General features: G+C 40.1%; 1 protein-coding gene and 1 long non-coding RNA gene across 5 annotated transcripts; one reads left to right on the top strand and one right to left on the bottom strand.

The window, feature by feature from the left end:
* Positions 1-269: 269 nt before the first annotated feature.
* Positions 270-18,229, bottom strand: LOC110049408 (uncharacterized). 4 transcript variants are annotated; one of them, XM_089283116.1, is made up of 23 exons: positions 18,163-18,225; positions 17,892-18,047; positions 17,300-17,462; positions 14,051-14,113; positions 13,894-13,928; positions 12,468-12,599; positions 12,253-12,318; positions 11,697-11,817; positions 11,197-11,289; positions 10,223-10,383; positions 8,986-9,071; positions 8,358-8,441; positions 7,795-7,857; positions 7,414-7,455; positions 7,087-7,122; positions 6,314-6,405; positions 5,478-5,514; positions 4,775-4,836; positions 4,325-4,411; positions 3,990-4,052; positions 3,243-3,324; positions 1,923-2,007; positions 270-968 (listed from the first exon to the last, which is right to left on the bottom strand). In XM_089283116.1, exons 3-23 carry the CDS (start codon positions 17,441-17,443, stop codon positions 773-775), a joined length of 1,830 nt encoding a protein of 609 aa, XP_089139242.1. In that variant the 5' UTR covers positions 17,444-17,462; positions 17,892-18,047; positions 18,163-18,225; the 3' UTR covers positions 270-772. The 4 variants fall into 4 exon arrangements, with proteins under 4 accessions (XP_089139242.1, XP_089139243.1, XP_089139244.1 ...); XM_089283117.1 differs by having other exon boundaries at positions 12,253-12,315; XM_089283118.1 differs by having other exon boundaries at positions 17,300-17,424; positions 18,163-18,224.
* An 8-nt stretch (positions 18,230-18,237) lies between these two features.
* Positions 18,238-20,788, top strand: LOC149117417 (uncharacterized). Its single transcript, XR_016205644.1, has 3 exons — positions 18,238-18,374; positions 19,647-19,713; positions 20,146-20,788. It is a non-coding gene; the product is annotated as an uncharacterized LOC149117417 (long non-coding RNA).
* Positions 20,789-21,057: the final 269 nt, after the last annotated feature.

The raw sequence follows: 21,057 nt of genomic DNA, 5'->3' as shown, positions 1-21,057 counted from the left end.
CAGATTAAGGACGTTGCCTACTACATACAAGGCTATTTTCGCCAGATTAGGACCATGTGGAAAAAGCTGATCTTAGTAAGGGTTATTGGAATCCAAAAAGAAAACTGGGGGTAGCCACGCATTCTTGCGAGATAATTAGCCTAAAATCTGCCAGCATTTTCTGAAAAATATGGAAAGTATATTTCTTCAAAGATTTCCTTAGAATTCGCCTTGACGTGCAAAAAACAAACACATTTATAAAGATCTTGAAAGTACATGATGGTAAATGGTTATACATAAAAAACCACTTAAGGTATGTTTTTAATGACCTGATCTAAATTTCAACTATGTAGCTTCTTTTATTGCTAATAGTCCTATGCTAAGATCGTCTTAAATATCAAAGCTTTGTAAACCGCATGGTCTTCAATGCGCCCGGCTTATTTCAAAAACGAGCACAATAACTCCAGTCCCTATTTTGGTTTACTTTTTGGCAATGTTGGTCTTTACCTTACTGCGTGGCATGTTTTAAAAAATCTCTACGTGGGAACATCTTGGGCGCGAACGTCCTTTATTTACCTCAATCTAATCTCCCTGTTGATCGAATCATTTATTCATAGTGATGCCCTTCATCCCTTTATCCCTACATCCCGGCCAGTTTTGAGTTGATATTTTGAAGATCAATGGAGACACACACTGAACGTAAGATTGAGACATCGATTGAGGCAATTTCCGTGTATGCACGCTATGCTGGTGTACGAGAGACAAGAAAACAGTTCCCAGTTTGTTGCGTTGTTTATCCCAACAAGTTATAGTGCACTTGAGGTTTCTTTTTAGACACAAAGCCTTCGGCCGTGTGTGCAACACGTAGCATAATATGCTCGTTCCACCAAGAACTCATAATCTGTAAGGCAATGGGAAGACCTTCCTCGTCATAGCCAACTGGCAGAGTCATACCAGGTACTCCTGTGAAATTGCCGATTCCCATGTACCTGAAATAAACAACGGTTGTCTCATGGTTAGTGCACTCATCTCTGGATCAAATGGTCCGGGTTCGAAACCTTGCCGGGGACATTGTGCTGTTTTCTTGCGCAAAACACTTTACCCTAACAGTGCCTCTCTCCACTCAGGTATATAAATGGGTACCGGCGAACTTAATGCTGGGGGTAACCCTGCGATGGACTAGCATCCCATCCGGGGGGAGTAGCAATAGTCCTAGTCGCTTCATGCTACAGAAACCGGGATAAGCTCCGGCCTGATGGGCCTCTTGGCTCGTATGCAGATTTACCTTTACCAAGTTTAAAAGCAGGAATCGAGTGCGCTACTCGAGCCTATTCCGATTGGCTTGTGAGCCTTTCCAGCGCGCTGTCCATTGGACCAAAAAATTCTGCATTCCAAACACTAAACCAGCGGAATATTGTGGCTCACGGCCTGCCTCCTTGGTTTGAACAGAGTGCTCCAATTTAGGTTGAATTTAGTGGTTAAACATCGGCATTTTTATTCACTCGTAGTATGCGATACAGTACTCTCTTCAGTAATTTTCTCAAATATTAGTGAAATCGCTTTTTGAATGACAATATAAGTACAAGGGGCTGACAAGCAGGAATTGCCAAACCTTTTCTTTAGAATGAGGCATTAGAGTAATTCTGGAATTTCAAGAAAATCAGAACCTCCTTCGAGACTTTCTACAATTTCCAATTTCCTACTTAAAACTTTTGTTGAGATTGTTTCTTAGCTGTCGAATAGACCGTGTCCTATAAGTTTGTTTGCCCTGTTCTTATAAAGCTTTTGAATATTGAAGAGGATTGCTTACAGGTGACTCCAACCAATCAGCACAGTGCCATTTTTCAAACAGCCAATCAAGTGCAGAGCCCAAATCAATCACCAGTCGGTAGTACGGGACTTATCCCGCGCTTTTCACGGACCGTCTGCTCCAATCATCTCACCTCATTAGCTGCGTTGTCTTCAGCAAATTTCCTTCGCCATATTCAAGAGCACCCTCGGGAATCTCAGGTACTTTTATGCCAAGTCCTACGGTGGAAAGAAAAACATGTCACACAGTCAACTACTGGTTCCCTCTGAACAGAAAGATGTCTTGAGGGAGTCCCTGTCTTTGTCTCTACTGATCAGCCGATGAGTTTATAAAGACAATGTTGACCTGCCTTCGTGAAGCCACCTAACATCTTGTCATTTTAAATACAGACCAAGGAAGATTTAAAACTTGAAGTTGATTCTATCTAAAACGCCACGAACTAACTTTTCAAGAAGACTCTGCTTCAAAAAGTCGTCGACTTGCGAAGAGCTGACACTTTGAAAGCTTTTTTTTAAGTAAAAGCACCAACCAGAGGGGATACTTAATGTTGAAAAAGACAGTGAATGAGATTAGCTGTTGAGAATACTTGCAGCAGTAAATCGCTCTTCTAAAAACAAGTTCTTGTGACTGTCGGTCAACCAAAATAACTGAAAGTGATTTAAAAGCAGTGTTAAGTTGGTTTGTAGAAGTATTGACTTGAAAGTTCTTAAAACCTACACAATTTCTAAAACATTTGACGGCCGTGTTATTCGTCTTCCTAGATGAAGACGGCCATTTTGCATCAGTACTCTAGGGACCTAACGCAAAACCCGACGGCAACGGTAACGAGAACTTCGCCAAACAATCGGTTTAATAACCAATTTCCAAGGTTTTTTTGGAGAACGTGAAGCACTACGGCTAATTTTTCGTATTTCTATTTGGAACTGAAGGCATTCGTAACATATTCAGCAGGGGCAAGTATTCATATCGACAGGCACACTGAATAGATCTAGATAACTGCGAATTGCAGACTGCCGTCAACCCCGGTTCGTGTAAAGTGTTTATTTTTAGCACTCTTTGTGGTGATTCGACCCGGACTGAAGATCACCCTGGGCTCCTGTAAAGAGGCCCTTTACTGACCGGCAACTGTTGAAACTACAACTTTGGTCACAAGGGTCGGAAAAATTCACTTTATACGCATTTTGCCCCTCCCCTCCCCACCCCTGTGCAATGTTGACAAAACACTTTCACTTAACACAAGTTTGCATCATACCATTTTTCAACATTGTAAGGGGGAATGGGGAGCAGACACATTTTTTTTTTAAGGTATTACGGTTATGATTTCATGTTTTGGGCATTTTCCAACATAGTTTGTCCATGGTTGTAGGTTTAATCGATTGGTATGGACTGGAGAGTTTAAAAAGCTTGATGAAAACAAGCGTTCAAGAAATTAAACATGTTTACATCACATCACCTGGTGTTAAAATACAATCCACTCTCTCCTCTTCAAAAATTGCTTTCAAAAATCCCATAGCACGCGTGCGCTGCTTCATAGCCTGTTGTGAAACAAGAGTGTGGACTGAATCAGTTATAATGACGTCATAGACACCGCTCACTCGCAGTAGCTGCTTAGATAACACTGTTTAGATATCAACGTGAACAAATAACTGCTCGTCGTCAATTAGGTAACTGAGACAGACAGGTGAAGATGAAGGAAAAACGACAGTAAATATCTATCCTCGAGATCATCCTGTGATCTCCTGTCCAGCATGTTTTGCGTCCGGAGTTTAGAACTAGTCATTGACCACACGCAAACAGACAGACAGGCAGCCAGGCAGGCACACAGAGAAAAAGACAGGCAGACCGACCTACAGATAGAAAGACCGCCAGGCAGCCGATCTAGGCAGGTATCTGATTGTCCGAGGTTTAATCATTGACCTCACGCAAAGAGGTAGGTAGGTAGGCAGGCAGGCAGACAGGCAGAATTACGCGCAGACAGAAAGACCGTCAGGCAGCCGATCAAGGCAGGCAACTGATTGAGTTGGGCTGGAAGAAAGGCATGCAGACAGACAGAAAGATAAACACGACAGAAAGATATGCTACCAAGCAGGCGGAGAGACAGACGGACGGACACACAGACAGACAGACAGACAGACAGACAGAGAAACACACAGACAGACAAATAGACAGACAGACAGACAGACAGACAGACAAGTCTCACCTGGAAGTAGTCACGGGCGTTCAGCATTCTTCCAACGGCCAAATTAGAGGTAGATTCGGCGTTCTGTAAATCAGCATTCAAATAGAAATACAGGTATTACTTTCTGTAAGTTCATAGTTCGCATTCCTACTTCTATTTTCGACTTCTGGGAGGTAGCCTAATTGATAGAATGACAAATTCCGGATCAAGAAGTTTAGCCGTTAATTCTTCTCATGTAGTATTTCTTATGTTGACAGTGTCACTGTCTACAGGGATGTCAATTTGACCAGACGGTTGAACTGAATACACGACAGCACTTGACATTATGTTGTTATCATTGCAATCTGATAAAATACCATTTCATTGTAGTATTTATGAAATTCTTCCTCCATTCCAGTCGCCATTTCGGAAAGTATGGTGATTGCGTGAGCAGAAAGAGTTTCCTGAAAACAAACATGGGTAATCAATTACTATCTGATGGATGAGGATAAAAGGTCGCACGCACTGCATAAAAACATATTTCTATGTGCCTTCTGGGAACCTAGCCGGCTGTCGTTCCCTTTAGCAAATCTTGAATCCAATTTAGAAAATACTGACTTTTCGGATGTTCATACTTGCTAGTAGAGTATTGTAAAAATATGAAAAATCGAAACTAGAAAAGGACCCATTCTCGTGCCCAGATCTTAACTGCCGGTTGCCGTCATTTAGGAGGAAACAAGAAGAAATGGAAAAGGAATGGATTGAAGTGTCAGATCTTGCGTCTCTTTAGGGAACTTAGATAAAGTACAAGTAAATCAAATGCTAACCTGCAACTCTGGAATCTGAATCGAGACAACCAAAGCTCCTTTATCTTTCAAATACTCAACAGCTGATGGGAACAGAATGCAGTTGTATCAGTGACGTATCGGCAAGCAATAAACGTAGGAAGCTATAAACTTAAACACGCATAAGGGAATGCTCAAAACAAGTGGCTACAAGTGGTAAGGAGCGCCACAAGCTTGCCACAATCCTGTTGTCATATCAAGATCCAGTATCCATATTATTCTAGAGCTAGTACCATTATCGGCCCCTTTCGCAAGCTACCTGTTATCATTTTGTCCAGATGACCTCGCTGACACTTTGTCCTGGAACCCATTTATAAGTTGGTAAGGTGGAGAGGCACTGTCAGAGGAAGCTGTCTTGCGAAAAGGCGCAACACAACAGGCATGTCCAGGGCTTGAACTCATATTTCAAGACGCCGAGTTCAACGAAGGAACAATGAGGCCACCGCGCCTCACACGTATATAAACAAAAGCTTCCTTTTGGCGCGCAAATATGCTCCAGTTCTTGTCCGCGGACATTTGCTTTTCCGAGAAGCGAACAGTTTTGTGGAGCGAAGCTTGAGGAAAACTGTGAGCTTTGAGGAACAAATAATATCCAAGGACAAATATCCGGGCATATTTAGTTTAAAGTCAAATGGAGGCTATTAGACGGATTTAGGATGATGTATACGAGTTGAAAGTACATTACCTTTTTCGCACTGTTTGTAAACCTCTGCATCGCAGTCCTAAGAAATGACGTAATTAAAATTAGCAGAGCGGTTTTCTGTCAAAATCTTAAAACTTTTGTTTTAATCATTAACCTTTTACAGTGAACGTTTCACCAACGAACTTTTATCAGACACTTTTTTGCCCTATGTTAAACAACCACACACAAAAAAGTTACGGTAAAACTAATGAAACCAAAGAAAACCACTCTGTTTCAATTATAACACAAAGTTCGCTTTTCGGTTCTGCAATTATCATTTGAGGTCCTGTCCACACTACGTCGGAGAAACGTAGATTTATTTCAACCCTACCGTCCACTCTAATCCGTCACAAATACGGAGCTTTTCGAAAACGCTCTTCAAACCGGAGAATTTTGGAAACGCCGGCTTTGCGTCTTAACGTGGACGGAAAACATTTTGGAAACGAAGCTTTTCAAAAACGATTACGTTACGATAATCATGCGATTTCCCTCCCTGCCCGACTTTTCCTCAAACACAAATCCAAAATGACCGGTGATTGCTGCATTTTCAAATTTCTCTGGCGCAGTGTGGACGGAAAAGATTTCATGCGTTTTCAGAGCGAAAACGCCGTTTTCAAATTTCTCCGATGTAGTGTGGACGGGGCATGAGACCCACAATGTTCACGTGAATTTGTCCGCCAACAGACCAAGATGTAAGTCTCATTTAGCTAAAGGTCCAACCGACTAATAAAATCAAGTTACACACAGATCAGCGACAAACAAGCAATTCCGGTCGAGTCCCCGATGGAGTTCGCTTAGCTCTATACAGGTTCAGTTCAGAAATAAACAACAATTGATACCTTAAAGTACTTCCAGTCTACTCCAAGTGTAACTCCCTCAAGAGATGAGATGTTTTCAAATCCTTCCAGAGTCACTTCTGGTTGCCCGAGCGCTATCAGAGATTATTAACGTTAGACATGTGGAGAAACATTGAACAAATTTGACTTTTTTCCTCGACAAACTACTAAACATTACCCGAATTAATTTCACTGTTTATTTGTTTCATTGCGTTTTCTTTAGTTTGTGATTTAGTTTAGACATGCAATAGTTTAATACAGATCTATACAAAGTATCCAAAATAACGTTTTAAAAATTTTGTCAACGAGCGAGAGAAGAGGTCTAACAATATGCACGTCGAATTATTTGTTGAAGTCAGTGTATGTCTTGGTATGCCATTGTAAGAATACCGTTGAAGTTCACGCGTGTCTTGAGTAGATTCAGCTTCCTTCGCACGCAAAGTATTTGAAAAAAACGTGATTCTTCTCCTGGCAAAACTTCACGTGATCTGGAACTTACAGTTTCCACAGCTTCCCAGCAGCTCTGTTTACTAAGCTCTGTGATTGGATGAAAAACTCGTGCAAGCGTGCCGAAACCAATCCGAGGAGAAATGTATTATTTTCAACCAATTAGGAGTAGAGCTGAGACTACTCGCGCCGTGAATTACTCGTGTTTTTCCGCGCACGGAGGCAGGGGGTGTCATGCTCTTGAGTTTTGTAACGTTGCTATCCTTGTCGATGTGACTTTTTTATTTTTACTATCGTGATAGAGAAACTATTCTACCACATAGACTTACTCTTTGGGTCCTCTTCGTCTTCTCCTGACAGGTATGCTGCAAGAAAGGGAAGCAGGCGAATAAACGAGTTTATAAATAATAATTAAACTTACATTGAATTACAGGTATAAGCTTACTCTACGTCAAAAATTAGAATGGATTAAAAAGTTTCTGACATGTCCGACACAACTTGCCACGTCACTGTCAAGAAGGCTTAACTGAATGGCGCGACAGTTTCCGTCTTCGAAGATACGAAACGTCGATTTTATAGTTTAAAATCTTGAACGCTGACAGATCACAGTTTCAGCTGAATACTGGGAAGACTCGAAGGGGCTTGTGATTACTTACCGTATACCAGGGCGGCATCTCTAACAGTCGCACAAAGGGGCCCTGTGAAATACGGTATGGAGTAAGTTTCAATTAAACTACTTAATTCATAAAAATCGGAACACCACAGTGATTTCATGTGGCACTGTTCACTATCGTACACATGGTGATTCTAACGTTTAAGACTGTAGATTGAACCGTGGCGTGTGACCATTCAAAAGAAAGCTATTGAGCAGTACTTTCATGTGATAATCTTTAGATATTTAGAAAACTCTTGAAAGTCGATGTTTCGTATTTTGATACTCTCACGAGGTACAATGGGCCTTAGAGGTACAATCATGATGGTCTAACAAACATTAAAGCTATATAAGCCGGATTTTACATGTTTACATCAGGACTTACCAGCATAACTGACAGTATGAGCTAGAGGTACCTCGCCACTTGTACTTATGCGGCCACAGGATGCTAAATCAAGGAAGTGCAGATAAGGTAGTTAAAACAGAATTTGGTAGCGTACAGGGTCATCGATAAATTTGTGATGCAACATGGGGACACAACTGATTAGTAATAATTATTGTACATGAAAATTGCAAGGATTACCATGTGGCAAGGTAGTCTTGAGGTAAATCTGAGCGTACTGATTGGTTCTTTCTTGGTCGGGACTTTGCCAGACGGTCTCAGTCATAAGCTGTGTGTTTTTTGTTTGTTTTCCGTAGCTGGCAGATTCAAAGCAAGCAAGCATGGCCATATAACAAACTACCTACTTAAACCTGGCTTGCTCAAGCCACACTGGGGAATATTGGCCCTTGTTCATTTTGAATGGACCTCGCTGCACTCAGTCCGTACTGCCATGACCTAATGCAGTGGGGCCATTCAACTGTCTTAGGTTCTATATGACACACTGAGATTAATATTAAAATATATCACAAATTAACTATGGTATGCTAGTGGCAGGACATACATACCTTTTATCCCTACTACTCCACATACTGCAGCAGGAATACGGACAGAACCTCCTCCATCTGTGCCCAATGCAACTGGGCACAAGCCTAGAAAAAACAACAGCAACAGTTACCTACCGAGTGTCATGGGTCCACAATGCATGCAAATGGCTACAGCGACATATACCCATCTGCATGCATTGTAACCCCAGCATGCAAGTATTGCTAGTTAATAACAATATCTTAATTTCTTCACATTTTTAAAGCATAAGACAGGTGAGAAAAATAGCATGCCATAAAGTAGTACCTGGTACAAGGAGAGAGGTTATCCCTGGTTAGAGGGTTAGCTTCAGCTTCTCCCACTAGATGGCTTTCAAAAAAAATTGGCCCATGCTAACCAAGTGAAGAATTTGCCTTCACAATTATGTGCAGGTTCTGTGAGTCCTAACTTGTCCCAGGTAGGTGACTTTGAGCCTTACATATCCAAAGCAAAGACAAGGAAAAAAGTGTTTCTCTCCAAAAGGGTTACCCTACCTGCAAAGGGAGTGACTTTCCACCCAGAGTCACTGCCCCCAGAGTAAACTTTGCTGTGATTCCTCAAGCAAAGAGTTTGCTTCACTTAATAAAACATTACTTGATTACACTGGTATACCTGCAGCTACTGCAACAGCAGACCCACTTGAACTTCCTCCAGTGTAATAATTCACATTGTAAGGATTTCTTGGAGTTCCATGAAGTCTGTTCAGACAAGGATGAAAGTAAAAACTATGATTGTATTTGCTTTAGATACAATCGAACCTCTCCACAAATATGGCCACCTTGGGGACAGAGGAAAGTGGACGTTGTAGAGGGGTGGCTGTTATAGGGAGGTAGGGGGGAATATGACACCTATTTTGGAGGGGATTGAGACACTTTTGTTTTAAAAAATGCTTATTGTAGCATATAAATACAGAACGCAATTAAGATATATCAATAAAACAGCAACCAAACAGAAACAGAGACCATTGATTTCATTTACCTTTAACACTAAAAATGGGGTTTTGTAATTACACTGTTTGTCAGTTGTTTATTAATTGGCCATTGCTAAGAGTTTTTTGGCAGTTGGAGCCGCTTTAGTGACTGCTGCTGTTGTGGAGAGGAGGCCGTTGTAGACAGGTTAAAATAAGAGTGAATGTATGGACCATTTGCCGGGACCAAAGAAGATGACCATTGAAGGGAGGTGACCATTGTAGAGAGGGGGCTGTTATTGGAGGTTAAACTGTAAAACACTTCTAGGTTTTTAATCCAGGAAGTTACAAGAAATAAGCCTAGGAATCTCTTGCAAACTTCCAAGATTCACTAGTACATTCAAGTGGTAAGTAACTTTTTTTTTAATTGAATATCTCCTTGCTCTGGCTTGACAGGTAACTTTTGTTTTTAAGCATTGTTTTGATTTTTAATCTTTTGATCGTAGATTAGCACCCTGTCTAGGAGAAGTAACAAAACCCCTAATCTGTTCATGGTCTGTAAACTGGAGTTATTTATAAGACATGGTTTCTTGATAAACTAGGCTTTGACATGACATTGTTATTAAATTTATTACATGACTGAGATCATAACTGCATTCTGATTGGCTGAAAGCAGCAGACCAATTTATCGTAAATCTTTAATTTGCAGAGCAAATTAATGCGCACACGTTCTTAACATTCTCAGTCGTATGATAAACAAGTAATCATATGAACGCTCAAGAAGTTACATATTTATTCTATTTGCAATATTTGAAAATTCTTGAATTGCACCCGTGTAATTGAGAGAGAGTTTTAGAAATCACGAGTAGTGTGAATCCTTAATGACAATTTTATTCATACAATTACTTGCACTCATTAACCAGCACTGAAAAATGTTACTACCTGTTTGGATTATTTCCTGTGGTACCAATTCCCAATTCATGCATGTTAGTCAGCCCAATGATTATAGCTCCTCCATCTCTCAACTTTTTCACAATACCAGCATCCTTTGTTGATGGCGTATTGCCCATGAATGTAGTACCACAACGAGCATAATATGGCACCTTAAGAATACCATGGCAACTCAAACTTAGCATATTGACCACTGCTTGGCTCTTGGAATGATTTGGAATGGTAAAATAATGCTTAATGGAGCACTTTTTCGCGGTTTACAAAGCCTCATCTAAACAAGAGGGAGGTTCAGAGAATTTGAGACAGTTATGCAAACCAGAGACACAGTTGAGGGTTTGCATAACTTTTGAGAATTCTCCCAACAACCTAAGTGTTTAGATGAGGCTATATGTAAACACACACAAAAAAGTATTATATTGCTTTTATGAAATATTTCTTAAGAACAGGGCTGTGCTCTAGAAGTGCCTGGTGCACAGACAACTTACTTTTGCCTTTGGGCGACTGGAAAAACTTACTTTTTTCATATAAACTTATTAATAAGTGCTGGGCAGCCAGGATTTCATGGCTAGGAACCTTTGGGCTCCTTGTAAGTTTTCTTAGACCACAGCCTTGTTTAGAATAAACACATCGGTCTAAAAATTGACAATCATGTTTACAGTATACTCTCATGTAAACACACCTATCGACCAATGAGAGCACACTTAGTGTTTCAGTTATTTTAATAATAATTCCTATTGGTATACTATCTTTCTTCCCATTCGGCCATAATTTGAGAGCTGGGAACAAGTTAGACAGCATTTCAAGCAAACTGCACACATCCTCTTGTCTCTTTGTCAAAATCCATCCCCACAATTCATTGTTTTACTCTCTGACAAATGCCTGCAGACTGAATTTGTCTTAGCTACAATATTTTTTGTGAGCAACTATGATAAATCAAAGTTACTTTTAACAATAATACATCTTACCACATGAAACTCCTCTTTCACAGCCACAGGAATCCCATCCATAACAGACAAAGGATTACCTTCTGCATACCGCTTAGTAGATGCTGCTGCCATCTAAAAAGAAAATCAACATGGAAGGCCAGTTGGTAAAGGAAAAGTAATAATGGACTACTAATATTGACTTATGCATGAATTAATGTACCTAAAACAATACACATCTGAAAAGTCTGGTAAACGGTCCAAGATATTTGTTTCATAGAACAGTAGGATCTTGCCTTACGGCCACCCTGTTAATATACTGGTCTACTACATATCCTCTTCAGGCCTATGGGGACTCCTGAGGCCTGACCCCATTGATATGGCCCCGTCATTATTACAGCCACTTTATTCTGGTCTGAACAAAAGCTCAGTCATGAACTCCTTTAATACGGCCACCCCATTACTACAGCCACATTTTCTAGGCCTGTTAGGGACCGAATTAAAGGGGTTCCACTGTAACCAGTAAGTACACAATCATATACCTTTAAAATTTCATCTCTGTCATGCTGGACAATGGCTCTTAACATGGGACTCTGTTTTTCAGTGTCCCTTATGAAGTCAATCACTCTTTCTGCTATCTGCATTGGAGTGACAGAGTGGGACCTAAATTGATCAGACAACCAGTAAGTAATTACTAACATCTACAAAAACACCACTCTGAAGAAGGAGTTGTTCATATTTTATATCTCAGCGACCTGAACAATGTCCCAGATCTACAGTTTTTTAATGAATTGGACAAAATATGTCACAAACTCATTCCCAGAGTCTCCCTACTTCCCACCCCCTAGTGTGCACTGGGGGTGGCAGTGGGGAGGGGGGCAGGCAAAAGAGAAAACCTGAGAACAAGGTTGCATCTGTCATTGCTAAAAGAGAATTTGGTACTGTACCATGCAAGGCAGACAAATTAAAACTGTCCCCTTAGCTTAGTTTTGTTGTCAAATGGGCATCTTCTTATCACAGGCAGTGTGGTTTTGTCTCAAGCCAACAAAGAACTTAGAGATCTCTATAGTGTAGATTAGTACGTTTACATGTACTTACCTATACTCCCTCACCAGGTCTGGAATGGTCACAAACTTGAAGGACGATTCCTGTGATTTATTACTGCTGTGTGATTAAAATGGAAAAAAAAAATATTGTAGCAAGTTAAAAATGAGAGGTCAGAGCATTACATGTAGTTACCATTTACACGATGGTGATAATCTGTAATATTAACACAATTAAGCATAATGTAATACATTTGAGTGTGTTTTTACCTTTCCTCAATCAATTTGTCAAAGTCAACAGGTACAGTGTGGCTTTTGGTCTGAGGAGATGTCTTGGGTAGTGGAAATAGCGTTGGTGCATCTGGGATTTTGATTCTCCTCAACAAGTCCAATCCTACCTTGCTATAATATTAACACAGTTAGAATATGGCGAGAAAACTTAAACACTTGAGGAAGAAAGGTTGAAAAGCAGTCCCTGGATCTCACGGAATGGAGAAGCCTTGTGACTCACTCCTGCTGGCACTGATAACTCTGCTTTGCATAGTATAAGTAGTACAAGGGTACTCCAGGGTTCAAGATACGTTTTCAAAGCAGGGTACATGACAAGGTCAATTCCCACTGCACCCACCAAATCATTATAAATTCCCTATTAATTTGTCGGATCATGCAAACAAATCTTGTCCAATCTTGTCAAATCTGATCTTGCCGGGTTTCTGACCTGAGATCCCTCACTTGTCTGGAACAATGGTACTCCACCCTGAGTGTGACGCTAGTCCACAGCACGTTACCCCTTCCCCTCCCCCACAGAATTTTGTCAGAGGATACGCTATTTGCCACTAGGATTCCATAAGCTGTTGCTGCTGCTGCAAAAGGGGAAACTGCAATGGTGTCTTGCTTGAAAGCGCATCACAGAGATTCTGCAGCTTCCAAAACTATCCACCCTGCGGTCCAGTTTAGTCTGGGAAATCATGTGAATGCCAGTGCAATCAAGGATTTACAGTAGGAGTGATATTCTCAAAATTGCACGAACCTTTTGGGGAGTGCAGTTTGAAAGAGTTTTCAAATATCAAGAGTAGTGTAAATCCTTGATATATTGCACAAGCTTTCATACGATTACTCATTTATTATACAACTAAGAAAATTGGGAATTCAAAGTGCACACGAGCCAAGTGGCTCATCAAGCCGAAGCTTATCCCAGTTTCAGTAGCATGAAGTGACCAGGAGTATTTCTCCTCCCCCCTGGATGGGATGCTAGTCCATTGCAGGGTTACCCCCAGCATTAAATTTGTGAGTACCAATTTATACACTGGGTGGAGAGAGGCATTGTCAGAGTAAAGTGTCTTGCCCAAGAACACAACACAATGACCCCAGCCAGGGCTCAAACCTGGACCGCTCACTGTGGAGTCGAGCGCACTAACCATGAAGCCACCACACCTCCCAACAGTGCAAATTAAGAATTAATGCTAAATTAGTCTGCTCTCAGCCAATCACAATGAAGAAATGTTCCCAGTCATATAATAAATGTCAAAACAATGCACATGCTTCTGAAACAAACAAAACTCCCACCAGTCACAGTGCATAGCTTGCCATTCAACATTGCTGATTTTGGTGTACCATCTGAATTCATGGGTGGTTCATGCAAAGGATGCAGTGATAACAAATTCAAAGATAAGAGATTACTACAAACTGAACAAACCTGACAGATGATCTTTTCAAAGTATCTCCAAGACCCTGCAAAATTGATGATTATAAACACTTATTACTGGTCAAACTAACAATAATTAACATGTTACAATGAAAAGTTGCTGTTTTTCTGGAAAAAAGGAATGATGACACCAATAAAATTTACTTACAGTTCTACCAAGCCATTTCAAAAAGATTAAAGGTTTTCCAGTGAAGCTTGGCAAACTGGCCGCCTGAAATCAAACAATACTGCATTGCAGGTAACGGTATTTGTGGGGAGGTGGCACGGCTGAGTGTTTCAGGGCACTGGATTTGAAATCTGGAGGTCCCTGGTTCAAATCCTCCATCCTCCCGCTATCTGGATTTGTTCTCGGTAGCCCCGAGTTCAACTCGTCAACCGCGTTGTGTAAATAGTCAACTGGTCAGCCTCCCACCAGTTGGGATTCTTAAGTAATAGTTTATGTTATATTTGAAATATTTGTTTATTTATTTACACTGTTCCCAATTAGCACATTAGTGCTAAATACATCGACACTTAAATAAAGTGATTAATATTATTATTATTAACTACTTAATAACTGAGAGTGAGGTCGTTATGGGAAAATCTCAAACTGAGGTCTTGCTGTATTGACCGAGCGACAGCGAGGTCAATATGGTAGGCCGAGGTTTGAGATTTTCCCATAACGACCGAACGGTCAAGGTTATTAAGTTGTTTATTATATGGCTCACGAATTGAAGAAAAAAAAATTATTTGAGCGGAAGTCGTCAATTTACATCCGGTGATGCGCGCGTTTACCGATTCATTCATCGTCTCAAACCCAGGGCAAAACTACACAGTCAGTGAACTTCACTACTGTAATTCTTTACGGGAAAAATGATTGTCACAGCCCTCAAAAAGGTATTTTAGTATCGTGGAGCCACAACTTGATGAGGGAGTTTTTCCAACTTTCGTGGCGAAACGTCAACGCATATAGAAAAGACAGAAAGTGCTTCAAAATGGTCCAAACCAATGGTCTTTCGGTGAAAGAAAATACTAATGCTTCAGAATAACTCGATCTTCGCATTCGCTTTCAACAACATATCTTGGCCTTCTTCATTCTGGGACTTATGAATGAACTTTTCAAGCCTTGTGAGCGTCTCAAACTTCCTGCAGGTATCACAAACACTGCTACCGACAGAAACCACCCGATTGTTTACATCTGATGATCCTGGAAGCTGACTTTCACTTGCTTGTGTTGAAGCGAGGGAATCTATTTGATGAGAACTGAAACAGAGTTCAATGTTTCGGTAATTATTGTGACTAAGATGATAACTTATAAGTTTCTTCGTCATTTTCTGCTCAGGATACGTGACACATCTGCTGATGGTGTTTTTCACTTTGCGATTTTAGCTTTACTCAACACTCGGCAAACTTTGATTGCTTTTCACTAGTGCTTGCCAAGGTTACCAGTAAGTCAAAAACGACTTCTATATAAATTTTGTTAAGGAAAAATCCCAAAACTTTTAGCTACTCGGAATTAAATTTACTTCTCTTACTGTTTTTAATCGGCTTTTATCGTTTCAATGCGCTTGAATTTTCCGAGCTGGGCTTTTCCTAATTTGCATAATCCGTAATCGGCCCGTGGGCATTACCGCTGCATAATGACCGCTCAGATCTCGCTCTTAGCCAATCAGAGTGCACGTTATATCGGCCACAAGCCAAAGCCATATAATAATATCATATAAACAACTATCGTCATGGTAACTTTTCTAGCTATAAAATGGTATATTTTAGGAGTCAAAAAAAAAGTTCAGGCCATGCCCAGATTAGTCTCCTTTTTTTAATGTAAATTTGCTGACGAGTATTCCTGACCTTGTCATTTTGGGAAGTTCAATTCCAACCCATGAAGTTTGTATTTGAGCTAAACAGACTACTCTTGCTGCACCCATAAGGTTCAAACACCCCTTCCATTGAATGTTAGCTGTCCTTTGCAGCCATAGACACTGGTACTATAGTACAGATTGGTGCTGATAAACTATCATATTCAGTAGACAGATCTTGGGTGGGGACCTAGAGCATTTGTCACTACTGTTATATCCAAAAATTAAGGCCTGAAGTTAGACATTGTTTTTTGACCTTACTTGCCCTTCCCATACCTTTTTTAGAGCAAGAAAGTGCTCTCAATTTCAAGCATTTCTGGATCTACCTAGGCATTGGAGTACTTCCTATAAATTATAGACTTTAAAAAGGGAGGCTTTACTTGAAAGGGTGCTGGAGGTAAGTAACAGGATAGGGATTAAGAGCAGCTGAAGACCAGAAAGGATAGGATAAACAATGACTACCATATCATTTAGGTATTTAAAAGTCCCTTTCTAAATATCTAAAACAGATGTACCTAATGGCTTATAAAACATCATTACTGCACCTTTCAATAACACGCAGACTCTAAAATTCAATTGTCAAATGAAATATGCGTTTTTCGCTACCGTTAATCAAATGTTTGGCAGCTCCTCCCAGTTTCTGACTATTGCCGAACGCTCAGTAATCAAATTATTGGGCACAGTTCAGACAACGAAACAGTGCTAGGCAGTAGTCAGAAGTTGGGGAAACATTTGATTGACAGTAGCAAAAAAGTATTTGTCGGTTGAGCTTTGAATTTTAGAGTCAGCATGTTATTGAAAGGTGAAGTAATTATTTTAAAGTGTGAAAACTCCAACCAAAGCTTCTGATGTGCTGTTCCAGAAAATATCCATACCCCTTTTTGTTTAGTTTGACCACCTCCCCCCTGTCACTCTGGAAATTCTAGTTTTGGTCCCTTTGGAGAAGGGAGGTATATATTTTTTCTGGAACCACATGATCAAATTCTTTGCAAATTTATCAATATTGATTAAGAGTAACAAATTCATTGCTCCTGTAGTGTGCAGCCTCCTTAGATCCATAAAAGTGATACAAATCTATTTAATTGACAGCTAAAACATCCATGAAACTTAGTTCATTAACTCACATTGACTCAGGGGTGGGTACTCTCTTATATGGGTTAGATAACTATGTGCGACCCCAAAGAATATGTTTTTTAGCCGTTTTAGTCAGAAACAGGGTATCGATTTTGGCCATTTCATTCTTAAATAGGGTAGATGGCTTTTGCACTCTAGTCTTGAATTGGGTATGTTTTTAGAAGAAGCTAACTTTTTCATCATTATCCATAAGATCATCAACAAAAGCCGTTCACAATGCCTTTAACATCACTCTGAACCAGGGATCTAATTATAAGGCAGGCCTGAAACAGGGTATTGTTTTAAAGGTCAGGTCTTAAATAGGATATAAATTTTTTGGCCAGATCATAATTAAGGTAGGAAATTGCAGATTTGGTCTAAAATAGGATAAGGGTTTTTTGTTACTGTGCCCTCCATCCAGGAATTGACTTCACTACATGACTTACACTGCTGTGCACCAAATTATACTCAATGGGCTGATCCGGTTTGCCAAGCTGTCTCTCAGCAGACGGGGGTGTCGTCCAGATAAAATCATGGAACATCCACAGCAAAAACAACAATCCTACAACTCCTGAGAGAATGGCCAACATACTAGTGACTTGCTCAATCCTAAAATTATATAAGGTAATTATACTAAAAACAAGTTATGACTTTTCACTTACTAAACAGCCCTGGGTTTAATTAACCTTGTGTACATGAACTTGGGTACATGTACATAGGTACATGCAGTGAAATTTCAAAAAATTGTCGTGCAATGAAGCTGACTGAGTCCCAATGTACACGTTCGTAATTTAGACAGGCTTCACCAAGGATGCCGATGCCTTCCATAAAAGAAAAACAACTCAGAAAAATGGGCTTAAGGATGGTATGCACAAAGCTGGGGAATTGTTCCCAGACAGTATTTTGAAGCCTTGGAAGGTAGCCCTTTCCCAGCTGCGGCACACCCGAGGAATGAATCGAAACGAAAAGTATTACAACAGCAACAACGACATTTTTCCCAACTTCGCGACCATCGCAAATCGCTTTATAAAAACTTGCCTGCTTGTTGGTCGATCTGTCGCGTATTGAGTTGTACTGACTATTGATATCCTCCTCTGCTCGTCCAACTGTCTAAGGGCTAGCACTCTTCAGTTGAATGGATGGCAGGGGTACAGATTAATGATCAACCAGTGGTCGACCAATATCAACTGGATCCTGTTCATGAATCAAGAATAACTCACACTATAAACACTGGGTTACCTATCCAAGCTTATCCAACCATGAAAGTATGGAAGAACTCGTGTAAAATTAACTTGGACCAAACAATCACCTTTGTGAAAATATTGCAGTGCAGGTTGACCCTTAGAATCAGGCTGGGCTCCCAGGGTTATAACAGCGGGACAGAAATTAACCGCGAGGGGACTGGTATTGAGTGATCCGCAGTTACGAAGAACGCGTTTGGTGCACAGTTTTAAATTTTTCTTTTACAATGAGTTAACAAGACTTAAGACACCTATGTAAAAATCAACGAAGATTGTATAGGTAAGTCTGTTTCAAAATATTTTGTAGAGTACTTTAGTCGCAAAGGTTTTGCTGAGTGTGAAATAACGATATTATTCAGTCCAATTTCACATCTCGACATAGAAAACATCGTGCAAGTTTTTCTTTGTCTTTGTAGAGCTGTTATTTTTTTCACGTCACTGGTGAGTTTTACAGGTCTTTACACCGAGTATGAGCCTATCCAAAAGAAGCAGACAATGTTTCAATCTGGCCTGTTGTACAACTTCAGTGCTCTTTAATTTGCGCTTTTACTCCTCAGGGGTTGTACTCCCACAAAAATTGGGTGGGGATGTGCAGACTGCTTCCCAAAACCCGAGGGGAGAGGGGATTCCCATATAAAAATGACAGGGGTGCTGGTCGTATCTATTAGGGGTTAAAAACACGGTTTTGGTACCTCGCAGGGTGTTAAGCCTCAAAAGGTCCACAGCAGGAGCTTTTACAGTACCTTTAAGGGTATTGAAAAAATATGACAGGAGATAATGTGTTATGTAAGAATTGATACCTCTTAGGGTAGAAAAAAATTTCAAGCCACCCCCAGAAAATTGGATCTTGGTAACTCTTAAGGAGGTCTTTTCAAAATTTCCAACCAGCACCCCGTGTTTTTTATATACAGGAGTCCCCCCCCCCCCCCAGGCCCAAAAACCCTTACCATACTGAAAGTGAAGATCAAAAGTTATCTGTGATTTTTGCTAGCCTATTTATGACCTGACCCAAAATTTGATACCCTATTAAAACCTGACCCTTTAATCAATAGCTTGTTTCAGACCTGCCTGATAGTTAGTTCCCTTGTTCAGACCGATATTAAAGGCATCGTGAAGGGCTTTAATGTTGATGATCTCATTGATGATGATGAAAAGTAGCTTCTTCTAAAAACACACCCAATTCAAGACTAGAGTGCAAAACCCATACCCTATTTCAGACCAAAATGGTCGAAATTGATACCCTATTTCTGACCCAAATGGCCAAAAAAACTTACTTGTAAGGGAACACCCCTGGATTTTGCTCTTACTTCCTGGGGAATTTTTTAAGACTTTTTCAGAAGTGCAGAATGGAGCCTGAATCAATAACTGGATCATTTTTCCCAGCAGGGGGACTCCCATATAAAAAGGACAGGGGTGTTCGTCGGAAATTTTGAAAAGAACCTCTGAGAGGTACCAAGGTCCTGTTTTGTGGGCGTGGCTTGAATTTTTTTTCACCCCTAAGAAGTACCTATTCTAAAACAACACACTATCTCCTGTCATATTATTTTTTCAGCTCATTACCCTAAAACGTACCACAAAAGCTCCTGCTGTTGACCTTTTGAGGCTGAACACCCTAAGAGGTATGTACTATAACCACATTTTGTTAACCCCTAAAAGGTATGATGAGTACCCCCGCCCTTTCTATATGGAAGTTCTCCCTCGGGGTTTTTATGAGATGGAGTAGTTAACACCATACTCAACCCCAACCTGGAGGGCCACAAGTGCTGTAGTTAGTCTGTCCTCTCACCTGAGACCTGCCCGGCTTAGTTACACCTGCCAGGGGTTAAAGCCCCTGACGACATAACTCTCAGGATCCTCATTTCACTCAAGCCTCACCACCAAGACAAGGTCACAGTTCACAGTTCCAAGATACTGTGTGACTATCGAATTCCCTGGTAACACTGAAAGAAATTTTAACTCTCTTCCCAACAATCTTCTGAAGTTCATTCTAGTTGGAAAGTCAGTACAAATAGTTAACTTTGCACTTATTTATTTTTTTTTATATTTTTCAGGATAAATCAATGTTTCTTGAGTCAGTCATTTTGACCACCACCTTGGTTAATTCACATTGTCATATCCTCCTTGATAACAGTGCCAGAGCAATTTTTGTTCCTTACATGTGGCGTCCAAATCAGGAATAAAAGTTGACTATGGTTACAGGCTAAAATTCATCAAATATGGTGTCCAATTTAAACTGTCTACCTTAGAAATGTCTTTTTGAGAGACGATATAAAAGACGATACAATATAATCTAGATGACAAGGTGGCAGGATCAAATCTTGCCACAAAGAACTGTGCTGATAGTCATTAATATTGCACAGTTCTTTTGTGCCAAAGAGAATAGAGAGTAATGCCTGATGTATAAAGTTCTTTTACGTGATCCTAAATTTACTAGCATCTCAGTCTTTGACAGTTTATGTTTGTACTAGCTGGGAATTAAATTTTTTGGCAATATTTTCCTCAAAGTACAAAAAATATGATATATAACTTTTTTCACAGAGAAAATGTGTGGACAAAATCCATCATTGGTAACTGACTTTAAATGCATCTTAATTGCTTTCTTGCAAAGATATAAACTCTGCTTATCGCCATGGAACGAACATAATAACTCAACTTCACAATGAATTACATATTAAAGTGTTTTCAAATATTTTACACAGCAGTAAATCTCTATGGGTTACAGTTTATGATGAATTTGAAGTACACCTGATTATCTTGGTTTATAGATTTCACAATATTAGTCCCAATAATTTCATTGATATAAAACGATTACAGTGTATAATTGATATTAATTGCCTGGGACTTAACATTTTGGAATACTGATTGTAAAAAAGCGACTGGATGCACGTTTGGTGCTGGCCTTGATTGTTGAAGACTAGCTGGGATAGTTGAAATATTCCACCTATAAATACATTCCCTTTTGC

This window comes from Orbicella faveolata, unplaced genomic scaffold, assembly GCF_042242905.1.
Source record: "Orbicella faveolata isolate gen_17 unplaced genomic scaffold, um_ofav_v1 contig_12, whole genome shotgun sequence".
Taxonomy (NCBI): domain Eukaryota; kingdom Metazoa; phylum Cnidaria; class Anthozoa; order Scleractinia; family Merulinidae; genus Orbicella; species Orbicella faveolata.
Note: the sequence above shows the minus strand (reverse complement) of the source record. Positions and strands in the feature narration are given on the sequence as shown.